The sequence below is a fragment of the Lissotriton vulgaris genome, chromosome 4_1 (genome assembly GCF_964263255.1).
Source record: "Lissotriton vulgaris chromosome 4_1, aLisVul1.2, whole genome shotgun sequence".
Taxonomy (NCBI): domain Eukaryota; kingdom Metazoa; phylum Chordata; class Amphibia; order Caudata; family Salamandridae; genus Lissotriton; species Lissotriton vulgaris.
Window position 1 is genome coordinate 1,725,635,514 of NC_141691.1, and position 18,350 is coordinate 1,725,653,863.

General features: G+C 46.2%; 1 protein-coding gene across 1 annotated transcript in view; it reads left to right on the plus strand.

Moving 5' to 3' along the window:
• Positions 1-3,665, plus strand: part of LOC147724457 (neural-cadherin-like) — a 497,260-nt gene extending 493,595 nt beyond the window's left edge. The window contains exon 33 of the mRNA XM_086966016.1: positions 2,373-3,665. Coding sequence (XP_086822142.1) covers positions 2,373-2,786 — 414 coding nt within the window. The 3' untranslated portion in view covers positions 2,787-3,665. The remainder of the gene's footprint in view (positions 1-2,372) is intronic.
• Positions 3,666-18,350: the final 14,685 nt, after the last annotated feature.

Consider the following 18,350-nt stretch of genomic DNA (forward strand, 5'->3'; position numbering starts at 1 on the left):
TGACCAGAGCCGAGAATCTTGAGGTCAATACATTCCTACTGTTGTTACGATCTTATGGTAAGGTCTACAGAGGCCACAAATTATGTGATTCGCAAAAAACACATGGGGGCAGATTTACAAGAAAGTGACACATCTATAGAGATGCGTCACGTTCCTTGCACCACCCTAAAAAATGCTTGCGCCACGATGGATGTGCTGTATTTACAATACAGCGCACCATTGCGGAGAGATTTACAGATGCGTCAGAAATTCTGACGCATCTGTTGGAGCAAAAGTCACACATTACTGGAGTTGTGTCGCACGCACGACGCAACTCCAGCAATGCAGTTTGTGGCCTTTTCCCACTTCACTGCGTAACTCCTTAGCAGGCGTAAGTTTTTGACGCAGTGGTGTCCTAAAAGTGACACAGTGAAATCTTGTAAATTTCACTGCGTCACTTTTACGAGGCTTTCCTGCGTAGGAACACAACCTGCATACATTATACCTGACACAGGTATAATGTGACGCAGGGCTTTGCGCCGCCGTTGTGTCACAAAAAGTGATGCAATGGAGGCGCAAGGGGCTTGTAAATCTGCCCCACGGTTTGCATATGGAAAATAAACTGTGTTCTTCGATTCATTCTATATGCTCCAAGTTAAATGATTCATTCAAACATCTTTATATTTTTAACTTAAACAAGCAAATCAAAATAAAAGACGTATAGAAGAGCAGTGACATTTGAGTGTGCTGTTGATACTGGTGATCAAAATGACTCGTGTCTTAGATACATGAGAGTAATCGGAGTGCAAGAACAAAGCCGAACCAGACAACAAGTGGAAAGTATCATGAAGCAGTCAACATGGTCTTGGGTAATGATATTTTCCCGTTTAGAAAAAGAGTGGAGTCCGGTTGACTTTGGTTCGACTGTTTTGCATTTACTAATTTCCTGGGAATTCCGTTTCTCTATTATGCTTTTTTTTATTTACTTATTTAAGTATTTGTGAGCATTGCTTAACCGACTACGTGTTGTCACAGTGTAAATAAGATAAACTTTGTTACTCCAGTAGAGTCCATGTTTTAAATGATTAACTTATTGCATGGTACTAGACAGCTGAAGCTGCATTTATAGCTCCAGAACTGAGTATGCCTTACTTACTTACTATGCCTGTCTGGTGAATTAAAAATATAATTTGCACGCTGTTGTGGCAGGGTGGTTCTCCCAGAATTGCGCTCCGTAAACTACAAAAGGAAGTGTATGATGGAGGGCTGGCAGTACCAGACATCAAACTATACTACTGGGCTTCGCAACTACTGGTCATAAAAGACTGGGGGCCTCATTTATGAGGCCTTGCGTCAGTTTTGCGCCGCCGGTGCGTCACTTTTTGTGACGCACCAGCGGTGTAAAAAATGCGCCTCGTTGCGCCATATTTAAAAAGTGACGCATCTAGGTAGATGCGTCACTTTTTAAACCCCTGCGCCACATTATACCTGCGTCAGGTATAATGTATGCAGAGGGGGCGTTCCCCCGCAAAAAGCCTCGTAATAGTGACGCAGTGAAATCTATGAGATTTCACTGCGTCACTTTTAGGACGTTGTTGCGTCAAAATCTTGCGCCTGCCTCACAGCAGGCGTAAGCCTGACGCAGGCCCTTTCACATGGGGCTTGCCCCATGTGAAAGGACGCATTGCTGGAGTTGCGTCACTTTTGTGACACACTCCAGCAATGCGTCACTTTTGCGCCTACAGATACGTCAGAAATACTGACGTATCTGTAACTCCTTGCGACATGACGCGCCATATCATAAATATGACGCAGCAATCATGTCGCAAGGAGTGCGCACTGAGAAGTGACGCATCGCTGCTTTCACGCAGCGATGCGTCATTTCTCATAAATGAGGCCCCGGGTGTTCACAGACACCAATGAGCCGGCCTATAGAGCAGACAGAGCTGTTATGCCGGGAGGGAACTGTGAGCCGCTCTTGTACTCCCAGAAAAAACGTCCAGAGTGGCCGGCACACACTGGTGTGGTGGTAGAGTGTTGGAAGGAGGACTTTTCTTTTTTGAATAATACGTCATGTTATGAAAGTATACCCGGGGAGCCATTAACGACCTATAGTCTCCTATCTTTTGCAAATACTATTGCTGAAATGTCTAAACCTCACCATGTACAAATGAAAGTGATTCATGTAAACTATGGTCCTTTGAGCAATGTTAATAAAAAAGTTTTTACATATATATATATATATATATTTATAACATTTGTCACATGACTGGGTTCCAAGAACAATTCCACAACTGCTTTCTTGTGCAAAGGAGGTGGTTCAGATGTACCTGTTTTTGCATGGTGAAAAACACATGCTAATGTGATTCTTGTTTTTGCATTTCTAATTTCAGAATGGTTATGACATGCATGAGCTGAAAAGACCGCTTCGTACTATCATCCCCCAGTCACCAGTGGGAGCCAAGGAGCTGCTCCACAAGACACAGGTCTGTCCCAAGAAGCTGATGTGCTCTACACTAACGAAGAGCCCACAACAAAAAGGACCACATGCGGCTGCAGCGGGAGCGCCAGACTTCAAAGAGTACGTGTCTCACATCATTTGGGAGGCTGACAACGACCCCAAAAACTGCCCGGCCGACCTCCTGCACATCTACTGCTTGGAGGGCCACGGATCGCTGGCCGGAAGCCTCAGCTCCTTGGACTCGAGCAGTGTGGACGAAGACCTGAACTATGATTACCTCAGAGAGTGGGGCTCCAAGTTTGACAAACTTAAAGAACTCTATGAAATCTCAGATATACAAGCTTGAGATAGAGTATTTTCATCTGCTCCTCCTTTTGTGAGAGAACTGAGCTGTGGTCTACCGGATATTTTAGTGTGGACATAAGAGCTCATAAGAAAATGGTGGATACAGTCAGTTGAGATCTATCCAGTGAACTATACTGAAAGCACTGTCGAACGCTACAATGGGAAGCCTAGAAATAGACTGATGGTTGTGGCTGACTGCAGCTACCCACAGGAAGCTGTGACACAAGTACTTTTCATCATGTAAATATTTATTTATTTATTGCATTCCCTTTTTTAACGTTAGTTGAATCTGTATGGTTCATATTTCTCTTACGACAATCAACTGGAAGCATCATTTTATAAGCACTGTACAAATGTAAAAATCTAAATTTAAATGGCATTGAATGGCATATTTTTAAATATTTTGGATTAATGCCTTGAAAAGATGTACTTTCTAAATATGCTGTGGTTTATTTTTGTCTCTTTTGAAGAAATTTGCATTTTGTAAGCATTAGTAGAAAGATTCAGTCCATTGCCCCGTGCGCATTATCGGGCAAAAATGTGAGTTCGCCATCATCGAAGATAAATCTGCCACTTGAAAACCTGGGAGGTATTGCTGCACTTAATATAGTTCACAGGAGCATTAAGGGACCGGTAAGCCAAAAGAGGACTGACCAAGGACTATTTTTGTGTGCCTACAGATGCAGTTGTTAATTGAATTTTTAATACTATGCAGCAAAATGCGAGATCCACTGCAGCAACTGAACTTCCTGTTCCTAAGGTGCAAGGACTATCCTGGCGTGCAGTCTTGGATTTCAGTTATTTGTAATTTTTGAAGCGCCATTTCTGATTCTCTTGCCAATATTTCTAGAATTCTTTTTAATAAAACCCTCTTACCTGAGATTAGTCTTCCTGTATTTCTACTATACATATATTTCGGGTATTCCAGATAGGGTGTCATATAAGTATTCGGTTAAATCATGGACCCCAGAGGAGGAAACGATATAGGTAAAATGGGCATTACTGATAAAAGTAGAGGTCTTGGTCTATGAAAAGAGACTTATTTGCAAGTCTTATGGGGTAAGCATGCAGTAAAGGAAATGATTGTGGTGCATTTAATAATTACATGACCACTAGAAAGGAAAAAAATCATCTATTTTCAGTTATGTACCCTGATATACAAAAAAGGTAAGATGTTGCAGAACAAAAAACTGATCTCGATGATCCTGCCGGGAGATTTCCCTTCCCACCTCCTAAGCTTTACCAGTGGACAGTTTGAGGGCTGACCCTGGAGGCCAAGGGGGGTAGGCAACCCGTGTCTTCAAGCCAACCCCACCCACAACATTAAGATAAGGAATTTCCTGTTCAGATAAAATCTGCAAACTGGTTCGATGAAAGAGAACCCCAAACCCTTCTGTTTGCTGTAGCACAGTGACTTGCAAGTATGATACATAACTCAACCTAAGCTACAGCATTAAATCAAAACATAATTTAAAGGGTTAGGGGCGGGGAAAACAGGAACCCTAGGGCAGGTGGAGGTAGGTGGAGGTCAGGGTGAGATGGAACAAAGGCTTAAGTAGACCAATGTCTCTGCTGCACAGTAGATTCACCCCACTGCCCCCACCACCCCCAGTCGCATGGCTCGTCCCTGCTCCAAAGCCCCTGAAATCATAGCTTTCTCATAACAAAATAGTGGGCAAATATGAAACACAAAAACTAAACTGGGGGTTAGAGGGTCTGTGGAGAAGTTTAACGACTAGCACAAATATATTCCCTATAAGAACTGTAGAACCCACTGAAATATCTGTGGGTCTCAACTGTCACTTGGCACCCTAGGGCGTCCTATACACAAGGAAAGATATATTGAACCTCTCACTGGAAGCCCAATTTAAAGGACGGAATCCCATCACTCACCAAAGGTGACATGCCTCATCATCTGGGATCTCCTCCCGGCTGTAAATCTAGTACAGCCCAGAGCTACAACCCCCTCACTATGAGGGAGGAGCTCGTGGATGTTTTCAAAGTTCAACTGGATGTACTAAGATCCATCAAATGAAGAGCTACAGTTTGTTACTAGGTGATAGGTGCAGTGCTTAAGTGAAAAAAGGGAAGGTGTACTAAAACTAACTACCAGGAGAAAAAAGAGTTTAATATGTACCTCATGGTGTCAGGGTTAAAAACAGTGCTAGCGCATTTAAAAAAAATAACTGCCACTATCAAGTTAGAGGGTCGGACTACATGTTTCAGCTACTGTGACCTAGAGACTGTCTAGCATTCCTCAGGACCTAAAAGTGTGAGCTACTGCATATAGTGTGAAAACAATGGAAAAAGTAGGAACTAAATAAAGCGCAGGTGAAAACTGCTCAGTGGAACAGATACAATCATACACACCAAACCTCTGTAGTCTAGGCTTGTGTAGTTGTCAAACCCATAATGTGTGGGTAAGTCACCACACCTCACCTGGCAATGCTCAGGACGTGAGGCACCACTCGGTCCGTCGGTACCCCGGGCGACACTGAGCCGTCGTCGGAGTCCAACTATATGCAGTAGCTCACACTTTTAGGTACTTTGTTTTAGTACACCTTCCCTTTTTTCACTTAAGCACTGCACCCATCACCTAGTAACGAACTGTAGCTCTTCATTCAATGGATCTTAGTACATACAGTTGAACTTTGAAAACATCCACAGGCTCCTCCCTCATAGTGAGGGGGTTGTAGCCCTCGGCTGTATTAGGTTTTACAGCCGGGAGGAGATCCCAGATGATGAGGCATGTCACCTTTTGTGAGTGATGGGATTCCGTCCTTTAAATAGGGCTTCCCAGTGAGAAGTTCAATATATCTTTCCTTGTGTATAGGACGCCCTAGGGCGCCAAGTGACAGTTGAGACCCACAGATATTTCAGTGTGTTCTACAAAGATGAAACACTCCATGGATGCAGCCTTAGCCCTGGCCCAAACTAATGCCCACTGCCATTATAATAATTGGCATGGCAGGTTCATAACTGGAGCCTAGGGTGTACCAGCCCTAAAGGAACAACAATATTGTGTCTGAAAACGCTACATGTGCGTATATTACGTAATACCTGTAATAACATATTTTCAGCTATGTACATACATTTGAAAAGGGTAAGGCTTTTCTCAGAACAATTTAATGTTTCCGAATAAAAGCACACATTTTAAAGATCGGCATGTAACACGCGGGCCTTGGTGACGTATTCAGCCCATCACCCGACTCCTAAGCATATCCAGTTAATAAGCCAAGGATAAGGCCTGAGGCTGAACCTGCAGTCACAATGTCCAATTTAGCGATTCGGGCCCTTAGTCCACAGACAAAATAGAAAGGCAACAATACTTTGCATAACAGTACATATTTCTAAGAAATTACAAATCATAAAAAGAGAAGGCATCGAGCATTGGTAGTTGGCTGGATATACAACACATTAGTGTGGTTTCTACTAGAGAGCTGGAACAGTTAACACCAGTGAAGCCAGTTCCTCCAGCGAGAATCCTCTTATAGATTTCATAGATTTTGTAGGTTTTTGCTTTAAATATATCTTTATTATTTTATGCGAAATCAATCAAACACTGCAGTTGTCATAAAATGTATTGTTCTAAAGGAAATAAAGTTACTTTGTCTTTTTGATGGAATATAAATTACTTCAATTTTCTAGATCAGGCCTTGGGGGCACATTGCGAGTTTCCCTAATTTAGGTGCAACCTACAAGGAGGAGAAATCTCCGATTCGGACTGGTATCCCCATACATTAATTCAGGGATTAAAGAGTTATTGGGGAATAACATGCAGACCCGGGAATACCATGTTAAATTCAACATGTTTTTACCACTTTCTGAGTAAATAACACATCTGCACTTCTATATCACCAGCTTGGAGCAGGTGGTAAGTAGGTACTAGGGCTAATTGAAGGGCTGTGGTATGGGCGGGGCTCTGGGAGGCGGGGCTCTGGGAGGGAGAGCGGGTGAAGCAGCGTAGTAAAGGCGATAACTGGGGGTGAGTCTGGGACAGGTGCAGGAACTGCCTGCAACTCCTGCAGCACTTCAAGTGCAGTTTCTTTCTGGCAAGTCAGAAAGGCCTGGACCCAGCCAATCATAAGGAGAGCCCTAAGACTTTACATTTAGAATAATGTGGCTCTCTGAGCGTAAGCAAAGACCAGCACAGGTCTTAGAGCAGTGGTCTTCAATCTTATTAATGCTGCACCCCTCCCCCCCCCCACCCCATCCCCCCTTCATGGAAAAAATAATCCATCGGGCGCCCCCCTTAATTTTTCACAATTATTCTGTTAAATGGGCAATGTTAAAATATGCCTAAACCTATTTAAACCCTGCAGTTAAGTTTTGTTACCCTTTTTACACATACTCCCAGTCAGGATATACATAACAAAATATGTTATTGATGGCCCATTACAATTATTTTTTATCACTTAAAACAATGCACACCGAACATAACAAGAACACACCACTAACAAATGGAGATATTCTCTGGAACAGGCTCGGTGGACATAAATAATGCATTTTATTTAGCTATCACCCTACCAGAGCTCTGCCTTGCGCTGCGGTTGTGTAGCTTAGCTGGCAGTAGTCTGATTGCGGCTGTGTAGGCCCAGACAGTAGCTTAGCTTGCTGGCAGTAGTCTAGCTTCGCCCGTGTAGGCTCGGCCAGTTGCGCAGTTTAGCTGGCAGTAGTCTGACTGCGGCCGTTTAGGCCCTGACCAGGCGCGCAACTCCCATTGGGCTGAATGGGCTTCACTCCCCCCCACCCCCATTCGTCTTGTGTATCAGCCCGGGCTGCTGCAGCTGTGGGCTCGGCTGGGAACTATCTGGAGTCTTATCTCCAGCACACCCGAGTTTTCCACAGGTCTTTAAAGACCATTTGCATATTTACATACCTTTGTAAACTGATTACCAAGGCTTAGTTTATTTTTCTGGTTCCAGTACCCCCTGGGCTCCCACTCTGCCTATTCCCTACATTGTATTTTACATTTACTGCTGTAGTGTGAGAATGCATTTCATGAAAAGTAATATAAAGTAGGGTTGCCAAAAGAAAAATTACAGCTGTGTGTTGTTTAAAGAGCCTGTAAAGTAGAGTTGCCAACAAAAAAATGCCAGCCATGTGTTCTTTAACCCCTTGCGTGCTGATGACAGAACGGTTCCGTCATCAGCATCGGTTGAGCTGTGCTGATGACGGAACCGTTCCGTCATGACTCCGCCCGCGCAAGGTGGAGTCAGCACAGGCGGGGAATACGCCCCGCACGCAAGGGGTTAAAGAGCCTGCAAAAACCTCATCTTGACAGTAAATAGGGTTATAAATAAAAAAGTATGTAATGTGACTTCTCTGTCTTTGTTCCCTTTAATTATTAGTCATGGATCATTCAGGCATCCCTAGAACATAATTAAAAGTGTTTTCTATTTATATTTGCTGTTCGAAGTATGCATAGATAAGTGCAGAAAATATGGTTTTAGGTGACTGCTTATTTTTCTACCGTCTGGGACATCAAAATAATAAGCTTGCAACCCTAATCATAAGACTGGAAGTTTGTTGCAGGATCAGCGCATTAATTGTTTCCTCACCCTCGATCCCTGATTAATGCTATAATGGCAGGGCTTTAAGTGCCCGAGGTCCTGCCGGTGCTCAGCACCAGCAGTTCGTAAAAGCAGGCACTGAGATGGGTCCCTATTTGGCTCTCCATTTTTACCCTAACACTCAGACTGGGAAAAAAATCTTAACTCTGCAGCAGTTCACTCTTTTGATGTAACTTTTATTTTTTTGCAGTTCTGTATTGTTAAACTCAAAGTGCTTTACAAGAACACCAACAAGGACATCTTCATTCATTTTTTGGTAGGCATGGACAATTAAGTGTTTTGCCCAGAAACACAGGATGTTGAGCCGACGCTGAGACTCAAACCTGCTTCCTCAGCTCTAAAGTTTGCAGCTCTAGTCATTACGCCACAACCTCTTGCACAAGAACTAAAGCATTTTCAATATTATATACAACGAAGCAATAGTTGTATGTATGCATGTAGTATATTTATCTTGTGGAACTAACAGCCTTTGACAAAGCCAATAGTCCTAACTTGTTGTAGGTGTAATGTTACTTATGTGGAGGCAATAACAGAAGCAGCGAAATACCAGTCGGGCAGCACATTATGCTGAGCACAGATTTTTAGCATAAATGTTTTAAGTCACGCCCTTAATTATGTTGCCCCTTTGAGAGACTTCCTGTAGGGAGCAGGCTCTATATATACTATACCAAAATGAGGTATAGTGTCCACCGAGTCTTGTGGAACACCAAAGGTAGGCAGAGGTAAAATGAGATAGCACCTTACTCTCGATTTGTGGTAGTGTGGGCGAGCAGTAAGGCTTCATCCGAGGGTAGTGTTAAGCATTTATTGAACACACTCAGGCAAGAAATGATGTCATACACTCAAAGCTGAACTAAGGCCAATTTGTTTGAATACAAATATTATTTAGTTATTTTATTTCTAAAACCAAGCCAGACCTGGTGCAGGTAAGTGAAATAATACTTTGCATAATTGTATGCAGTGATCTACAGTTGAATGCAGGTTCAAATGCATTTTGTTGATTTACAGGTAAGTAAACAGTTCAAAATTACTTTTAAGTTACTTTACAGATTACTGTGCACGTTACCTTTTAGATTAGATTTTAAGTTTCTTTTGCTAATCAGTGTAATATGCCTAGATATCACACTGAGATATTTCCTAGACAAAAGGTAAGTAATTCAGTTTTTACACATATGCAGTTTTTCAGTGGTTCATACAAACCAACTCCACACTTAAAAGAATTTTCAAGGAAAAGCAGTCAATGCAATCCTATGGGAGGAAATTAAGTTATCGGTTTGCAGGTAAGTACTGGTTTGTGGGAGTTGGTATTCTGGGGTTCGAACCGGGGTTCCCCCAGGGTCGAGGATGCACTCTCAGAACGCCCTCAGCAGCACTAGGGAGGCCGGGTGTAGAGTTCTGAGGCCCAATGTTATCCAATGGGAGATAAGGGGCCTCAGGTTGGTGGCTGCTGACAAGAAGGCCACAAGATTTTGGGAGAAAAGCACCTGGTGTTAGGCTCAGGGTAAAGTTGGGGTCCAACTTAGCATACAAGGTGCACCCACAGCGGCATAGGGGCGGCCAGATGCAGGGTGCTGTTTTGGCATCAGGTACACTGTTGTTTTCAATGGGGATTGACGGTTTCCTTTTTTGGCTGCAGTCTCGGTCCAGGAAGACTTCCGGGAGGAACCAACAGCTGGACAGTTAAGTTGGAGGGCTCAGAAACCTAGGTGCACCTTGGGTTCTCTTCTCCAGAGCGCAGGGCGGCTGGATGCAGGGGTGTCTTTGGAGGTCAGATTTCACCTTACCGGGCCACTTGCGGTTGGGGGGGTCTCCATGCAGAGGCTGCAGGTGACGTTGGGGAGTCCTAGAGGGGTCAACGCACAGTGGACAAAGACTCTGTAGCACTGGGGAACCTCGCTGGTACCGGTGGGCCACCCATATTCAGGCCGTAGGCGTCGGCTGTAGTGGTGGTTCCAGGCGTCGGGTTTCATTGTCTTCAGCAGGCTAAGAGTCTGTCTTGGGAGTTTCTTTTGAACAGAGCTGCTGTTCACAGGAGATCCGTTCTTTGTTGAATGCAGTCAGTCCTCCCAAGAGTTCTGGAGGTCACTGGCAGCAGGACAAAGCGACTTTTGGCACAGGATCTCTGGAAACTGCAGACGGGCCGGTAGGGCTGGGGCCAAGTCAGTTCTTGTCTGCAGTCTCCTCTGCTAGCGTCTTCTTTCATCCTTCTTCTTCTTAGATTACGGGAATCTGTCTTCTTGATTCAGGGCTGCCCCCTAAATACTGAATTTTGTTGACATTTTAGCGGTCTCTAAGGTACAGGACCTCTAAGGGTGAAACAATATGTGCTGCAGCCCTTAGAGGCCTTCCCTGGTCACAGTGCCCTTGGTACCCATGGTATCTTTTACAAGGGACTTACATGTGGCCTTAGTGGTGCCAATTGGGTGTACAAAGGTACAGTTTTGGGAAAGAACACAGGCCCTGGGAGCCACATTGGCAAGGACCCAGGGCACATCAAGTGAAAGTGCATCAGAAATCTAGCAAAAAGTGGGGGTTTACGCAACAGAAACCCAGCTTTCTACACTCCCCAGTTTCATCCCACTTAAAGCCCTGCATAATAGCAATAGTTTAACTTATAACTGAAACCCTGCGCTGCCGTCAATAGCATCTGAGTTACTTCAAGTGTCTGGGAATACACCCTGCATTCAGACAACTCACTCCTCATTCTCGCCCTTCACTTTCATGCTCACCCTGCACTCACAGCGATCACAATGCACTCACACCATTCACCCGCTCACCCTGCACTCGAAGTGATCACTCTGCACTCACAATGCATTTGCGCTGTTCACCCTGTACCTCACTCTGTAGTCACACAAACACACTACTCACCCACACTCATGTGACACTTCACCCCCCCCCTCACTGCTCAATCTGCAATCTCATTCAAACAAGCCCATTACTAACCATGCATTCATTCATCCCACTCTGGACATACATATGCACCATATGGTAACCTCACTTACCCTGCAGTCTCTCCTCTTACCCTACTCTCACACTGTTGCATCGCTCACCGTGCACTCACATGAACACTCCTGACTCCCACACAGTACAGAGGATTAATGGGCCTGCTACAAAGAACGTGTACCATGCAGATCACAGAAATGAGCGTGAGTGTACCATGAGTAGCGCTATAGAAAAATTAAATGTTTGTCAGAAAGGTGCTATAGAGAGATGAGGTGCATTGTTGGTGAGTGGTACTGAGGGAATTCATGAAAAAGGAGGAAATGGGGGAGGGGACGCCAAAAACAAATGTTGCACCATGTACAACCAGTGCTAGGGCCAGTCCTGGCTGGGAGCGTTAGCCCCTCCCCAAAGTTCGTGGCTAGTTGCGCCCATGGCCCTGACAGTAGCTCAGGTTAGCTGGCAGTAGTCTGGCTACAGCCGTGTAGGCCCAGACAGTTATGCAGATGAGCTGGCAGTAGTCTGCGCTGCGGTCATGTAGGCCCTGCAGTTGTGCAGCTTAGCTGGAAGAAGTCTGCGCTGCAGTCGTGTAGGCCAGAGCGATAGCTCAGCTTAGCTGGCAGAAGTGTGACTGCGGCCGTGTAGGCCCCACAATTGCGCAACTTCGCTAGCAGTAGTCTGTGCTGGAGTCATGTAGGCCCCACAGTTGCGCAACTTAGCTGGCAGTAGTCTGGCTGTGGTTATATAGGCCCGTAGTTGCCAGCTCAGCTGGCAATAGTCTGCTCTGCTGTCGTGTAGGCCAAGGCAGTTGTGTAGCTTAGCTGGCAGGAGTGTGCGCTGCGGTTGTGTAGGCCCTGCAGTTGCGTAACTTAGCTGGCAGTAGTCTGGCTGCGGCCGTGTAGGCCTGGATAGTTGCGCAGCTTAGGTGGCAGCAGTCTGGCTGTGGGCATGTAGGCCCGGACAGCTACAAAACTTAGTTAGCAGTAGTCTGCGCTACGGTCGTGTAGGCCCTGCAGGTGCGCAGCTTAGCTGGCTGTAGTCTGTGCTGCGGTCGTGTAGCCCTGCAGTTGTGCAGCTTAGTTGGCAGTCGTCTATGCTGTGTTCGTGTAGGCCCGACAGTTCCACAGCTTACCTGGCAGTAGTCAGTGCTGCGATCGTGTAGGCCAGGGCAGTTGCGCAGCTTAGCTGGCAGTAGTCAGTGCTGTGGTCGTGTAGGCCAGGGCAGTTGCGCAGCTTAGCTGGCAGTAGTCTGACTGCGTTCGTGTAAGCCCCAACAGTTGCGCAGCTTAGCTGGCAGTAGTCTGACTGCGTTCGTGTAAGCCCCAACAGTTGCGCAGCTTAGCTGGCAGTAGTCTGACTGCGTTCGTGTAAGCCCCAACAGTTGCACAGCTTAGGTGGCAGTAGTCTGACTGTGGGCTTGTAGACCAGGGCAGTTGCGTAGCATATCTGGCAGTAGTCTGACTGTGGCTGTGTAGGCTCCAACAGTTGTGCAGTTTTTCTGGCAGTAGTCTGTGCTGGTGTTGTGTAGGCCAGGCGGGCAGCTTACCTGGCAGTAGCTTGTCTCAGTTGCCCTCTGGCCGAGTCCCTGCCAAGGGTCACCGCAGGTATCCTCTGAGTCTGGGAGCCCAAGATAAATCAATGAAACCAATGCATGGCGGTAGCGAGACAGATGGAGGCAAAGGTTGCTGAGGCCGGGGGATGAGTGTTGTAGCCTGAAATGCTGGGCACCAGCTAATTTTGGCTCCTGCTCTCTCCCCTGTACAGCACATGTTGTTCTCAGGAACAGGTGCTTTCCTGCCCATAATCATGATGATCGATGGTGGCTCCATGACGTGCATCCAAGAATGCCTCTTCACAGGCACAGGACAGGCAAGACAAGTGTCAACTCAGGATAGCTTCTGCTCAAACTACAATCCATGGTTTGAGAGTGAAGATCCTTTGTGTCAACAGCTGCTCAGCATGCCTTCACTGATCCGCCATGCAGCAAGAGGATTTCACCACAGAGGGGGCAGGATGGGCAGAACAAGCCTGTGACAGAGTGTTAGGACTTGGCTCAGCTGCAGTCCTACCACCAAACGCCCCCACTCTGTTGAACGTAACGCGTCCCACTCACACACAACGCCTTGTCACAGAAGAATAGGTGACCACAGGAGACTGCAGCAGTGGGGAAGAGCAGCTGGGAGACGGTGGCCATTTTGGTGGGTGGCAGTCCAGACAACAATGGGCTCCAGAAAACACAGGCTCTCTGCAGGGAGGGAGGTGGAAGTCACTGGGAAGTAAGCTCTGTCTTTATAGTGTGAGTCACTCTGTTAGCGCCCCCCCTCTCTCACACCCAACTAGCACAACTGACATCAATTATCAATATGGGAAAAGCCTACAAAAAGGCACAGCCATAAAAAAGCAGTGTCTCAGCAACAACCTCAGTACGAGACTGGTAGCACTAGAGCGTAAGCTAAAAGAACTAGAAACTGCTCGTGAGGTCGATCAGCACTTTGCCTCTGATGATAAGCTTGCTCAGACGCTACGTGATTATCACGAAGAAGCAGCCGCGGAACTCAAGCATCTCGGGAAGTACGCCACTGCCAGGGTGTATGGTGAGGGAGAAAGACCGGGGAGGGTACTCTCTCAAATCATCAAACAGCGTAAGGACAGAACAGATGTGTGCAGAGCAGGGAGGCCCTCCACTTTTGGAGATTCAGGTGGCTGAGAAGTTCAGGGACTACTATGCGACCCTTTACTCCTCGAAGGGGTCGGCCCCAGAGAACCGTATCATGGACTATCTGTTTCATATAGAGCTTCTATGGTTGACCAACCTGCATCGCCAATTCCTAATGCGGCCGATTGAGAGAGATGAGATTATTTTGTCCCTTTCGGGTATGAAGGCTGGTAGTGCCCCTGGCAGTGATGGTTTGACGGTCGCCTTTTACAAGGCGTTCCAGGAACTCCTAATGCCGCACCTTATGACATTATTTGAAGATATCTGTACCTCAGGTATCATGCAGCCGACTATGGGGGAGGCTGTTTTGGTTGCCATACTTAAGCCGGGGACACCTGCGGATGAGTGTGCTTCTTATAGGCAGTTATCTCTTATGAATGTTGATATGAAGATTTTCGCGAAGATACTCGCCAATCGTCTTAGCCCCCTGATCACCACTCTGGTTGCCCCGGAGCAGGCAGGCCTTGTCCCCACCCAGAATTTGTCCTACAATTTACGAACTGTATTTGCTGCTATGCAACACACACGCCCTGAGGTTCCAGCAATAGCAGTCTTTATGGACATGGAGAAGGCCTTTGATTCCGTCGAGTGGCCAGTCATGAGGCATGTTCTGCAGCGCATGGGTGTCAGAGCGGTATTCCTGCAACTCCTGGCAACGTTATATCACAAACCCTCGGCCCGTGTCCGGATTGGCTCTCTGGGCACTGATCCTATACGCATACACAGAGGCACACGGCAAGGGTGTCCCCTATCTCCTATCCTCTATGTGCTAACGGCCGAACCTTTGGCTTTTGCCCTTCGCGAATATCACGGGCACAGGGGCATCCGCTTCACTAACTATCGGCTCATCGTGCTCTACGTCAGAGATCCGGAGACCAATCTCTCCCCTGTCCTACTGGATCTTAGGATGTAGCCCTCCTAAGTGCTGTTCCATAGTAAACTTAAAACATGGTTCATCCCAGGTAGGCTAGTGCTAAGGACGGGGGGACTTGACCTAGAGGAAGAATTCCTAGCGTGGGTACACTCCTTTGGAGTAACTATGTGCTAATCAAGCTACTAAACTTAAAGTTAAAGTTAAAAATGAAGGGCTTCCTAGTGCAGAGCTAGGGAGTCACACCTGGATAAAATAAACTGAACAAACATGGGTTGGCTAGAGCCAGAATAACCACCACCCAAGCCTGTTCAAGGATAAAGGAAGCGGGCTCCCCATGGTTGACTCCATCTGAAACCACGCAGGGGCCAAAGAGAGCTAGCACAGAAGAGTCTCCACCCAGCACTCTTGTTGTGTCAGCCACAAACTTCAGTCTAGCAGTCTCTGTGCTACAAAACAAAACAAAACCAGATTAATAGAAATGTAGGAAATTATGCTCAGCCAGTGAAGTGTCTTTGGAGTTGAGTTACCACACAAAAGTCACGGAGGTTACCTAAGGATGGAAGAGCAGTAAAGGGAATAATGATAGAACTGAACCTGCCTTCAAGCAATTTCAAAACAAACCTTAAGCAAAAGGGCGCTAAAAATGTTTTTTTTTAAACGATGAAGAATTTGTTTGAATAAGATTACTAGAAAAATATCCTTGTCGGCTGTGGAAGTGGAGAAACTAAACTACTTGGTAAAAATTCTCACGGTTTTTGGTAGCTTTAGAATTACTAGACGGTACTGTGGTACAGACAACAAAGTTCAAGCTGTTAGATCACTGAGATTTGAACAAATTAAATAGAGTCATTTTTTGTATAAAAAAGATTTCTATTGTGAGATCTACTTGGTGATACACGTATCCCACAGAGGGTTCAAACAGGATTTACCTACTAAAATACATGCCTAGAACACTGTTTTGCATTATTTATACATATGCATATAACAGGCTGTGCAACACAACAGAGGGGCATATTATCAAGTAACGGCGTTAAAATTATCGCCACTTTAGCGGCAGAAAACTGCAGGTAAAGCGGTGATAATGGGCTTGATAATATGCCCTTGAGAATTCCAATAGAAGCCCATGTTCACACTAGGCACCATTGCACCACACAGGGATGCCTGAGTTGGCACCAGGCATCTAAAAATGCACCAGCAACAGGTGAGGGCAAGAATACACATATAATGTTAAATATGATCCATTCCTTCCATGTCCCTCACACACAACACAGCTCAGCTAGGTGTCTTGATGCGCTGCTTGACATTTTGATAAATCAGCTACTGGATTTGGCGAGGAGCTCATGGGGAATACTTGCAACGGATCTAGCCTTCTGTACTATGGCTGAATTATTTTTCTGTGATGACTGGTTCTCTGCTTATCTCCTTCCTTAGGGACTCACTCACATCTATGCCTCCACTTTTCTCCTTCCTTAGCCATTTATTGTATAGGTTTTCTTTCCCTCCCTGAAAGAAAGTTAGATTTTTTACTGACCTCACCCATCCACCCGGGTGCAATTTCCTTCAACTCCACCCACTCTGAAATGTAGTTCCCTCTTTACTATACACTTGTTGTTGTCCGCTTCAAGGGCAAGCATTTACTCCAATTATAGGTGTACATGTCTGCATGGTACAGCACAGCACAATAGTCATTATGACATGAAAGGAAATCACAGGGATTTCCAGATAATGAGGCATTTATCTGTCCTTGAAGTGTTAATTTATTAGCTGCAGTAGATTAAATAGATGGTGATATTGATGGTGAAATAATGCAAAGGTTTAACTCCAAACTTGCCTGCATGTTGGGAGAGTTGTGTCCCCTTGGCCCCTGCTGCTAGTGGTATAGTCAGCAATATTTTCAGAGTTGCTGGGATTGCAAAGCTGACTGGGGGAAGTGAAGACAGACAAACATTACCAGAATAAGGAAGGAAATGCAGTGGAAATATAGACAGCTTGTTATCCGGCAAACAAGAGTACGAAGCTGTGACCCCCTCTTAGGATTCAGACTTCCTTCACCCCTCAAAACTGTAAAGGGCCATTGTCCTTCCAGTTGGCCCAAATTAGTCCATTGGGCCAGTGCCATAGCTAGGCCTTATTTGCCGCCCACAGCAGGCGAATTTAAGAGCAGGGGGTGCTTGTGATTCCTGCTATGGCCACGGGTAAGAACAGGGTGGGCAAGACAGCCGTCCCCAAAACTTGTGCCACCCGGGGCAGACCATCCCTCAGCCCTACCCTTGCAACGTCTCTGTCTTGGGCCATATTGGAGTAATAGTTGTGGGGGCGCAATGGTTATTTTGGTCCGCTTTGCACTTCCCTGGTGCACTCTGGTATCATAAGTGTCTGGAGAGAACTGGGTGGCGCATTCTATAATATGGATTACACTGGCACATCACAAGGAGGTGTGCCCTGTTGTGCATGGAGGTACTATGTCCCACAAATCAGGAAACACTCTGCCTCTGTACCCACTCTTTAATATTATGCAGGCAAAGAGGCCATCAGGAGGCACAGTGCATGTCACACAGAAGTGGAATACAGCTAGTGCACCCTACCCTTCCCGAAGACACCCCACAGAAGGGGCTAAAGGGTCCCAGGAATCTTCCTGCAGGTGGGTGAAGTCACTCACATCATCCGCCTGCAGGGGGTCTCTGCCCTTCCCCCTATAAATTGCAGGCCGTGTTGCCTCCGGTACAGTGAAAGACAGACCAGTGGCGTCAAATAGCCGATTCGTCTTTAACTGATGCCCTCGTCCCCCACCATCGCACTCCAACCAGTAGCTAAGCTCAACCTGCTGCCTCGCTCCCACACATTGAGCCTGTCTCTTAACATAAGGCCTGTGCCGGACAGGAAACGTAAGGGCCTATTTACATCAAAGTAACACAGCACGGTGCAGCAAGTCATGTTGCTGCGCCGTGCTGCATTAGTTTGGAAAGCACAGAGATGAGACATATTTACAAGAATATATCGCATCTCTGTGCTTCCCCTGCACTGGCGCACAAAATGCAGCCATGCACGGGCATAGGCACCCTTGCACCTGCATCGTGGGGAGATTGTTTTCTTGCAGCAAAGGACACCTTCCTGCACAAAAACAATCACAAGAGGCTTTTTCCTCTTTCAATGCGTGCTGTAGAATGCAGCATGCCTTGAAAGAGAGAAAAACGAGGAGAAATGAAAACATTTCTCCTCGTTGCACCTCGCTACGCCACCTCTAGAGTGGAGTAGCATTCACACGCATCTCCAGATTTACGATTTCTCGTAAATCTGGAGATGTGTTTTGTTCCATGGTGTTGCGTGGGAACACCCACAGCAACACCCATGGAACGCCCTTTCCATGCACAGTGCTGCGTGTGAAGGGGCCATATTTATGAGGAGAGGAAAAGTCATGCAGGGTGGCTTTTCCTCTCCTTGTAAATATGGAGGGGTCCCATG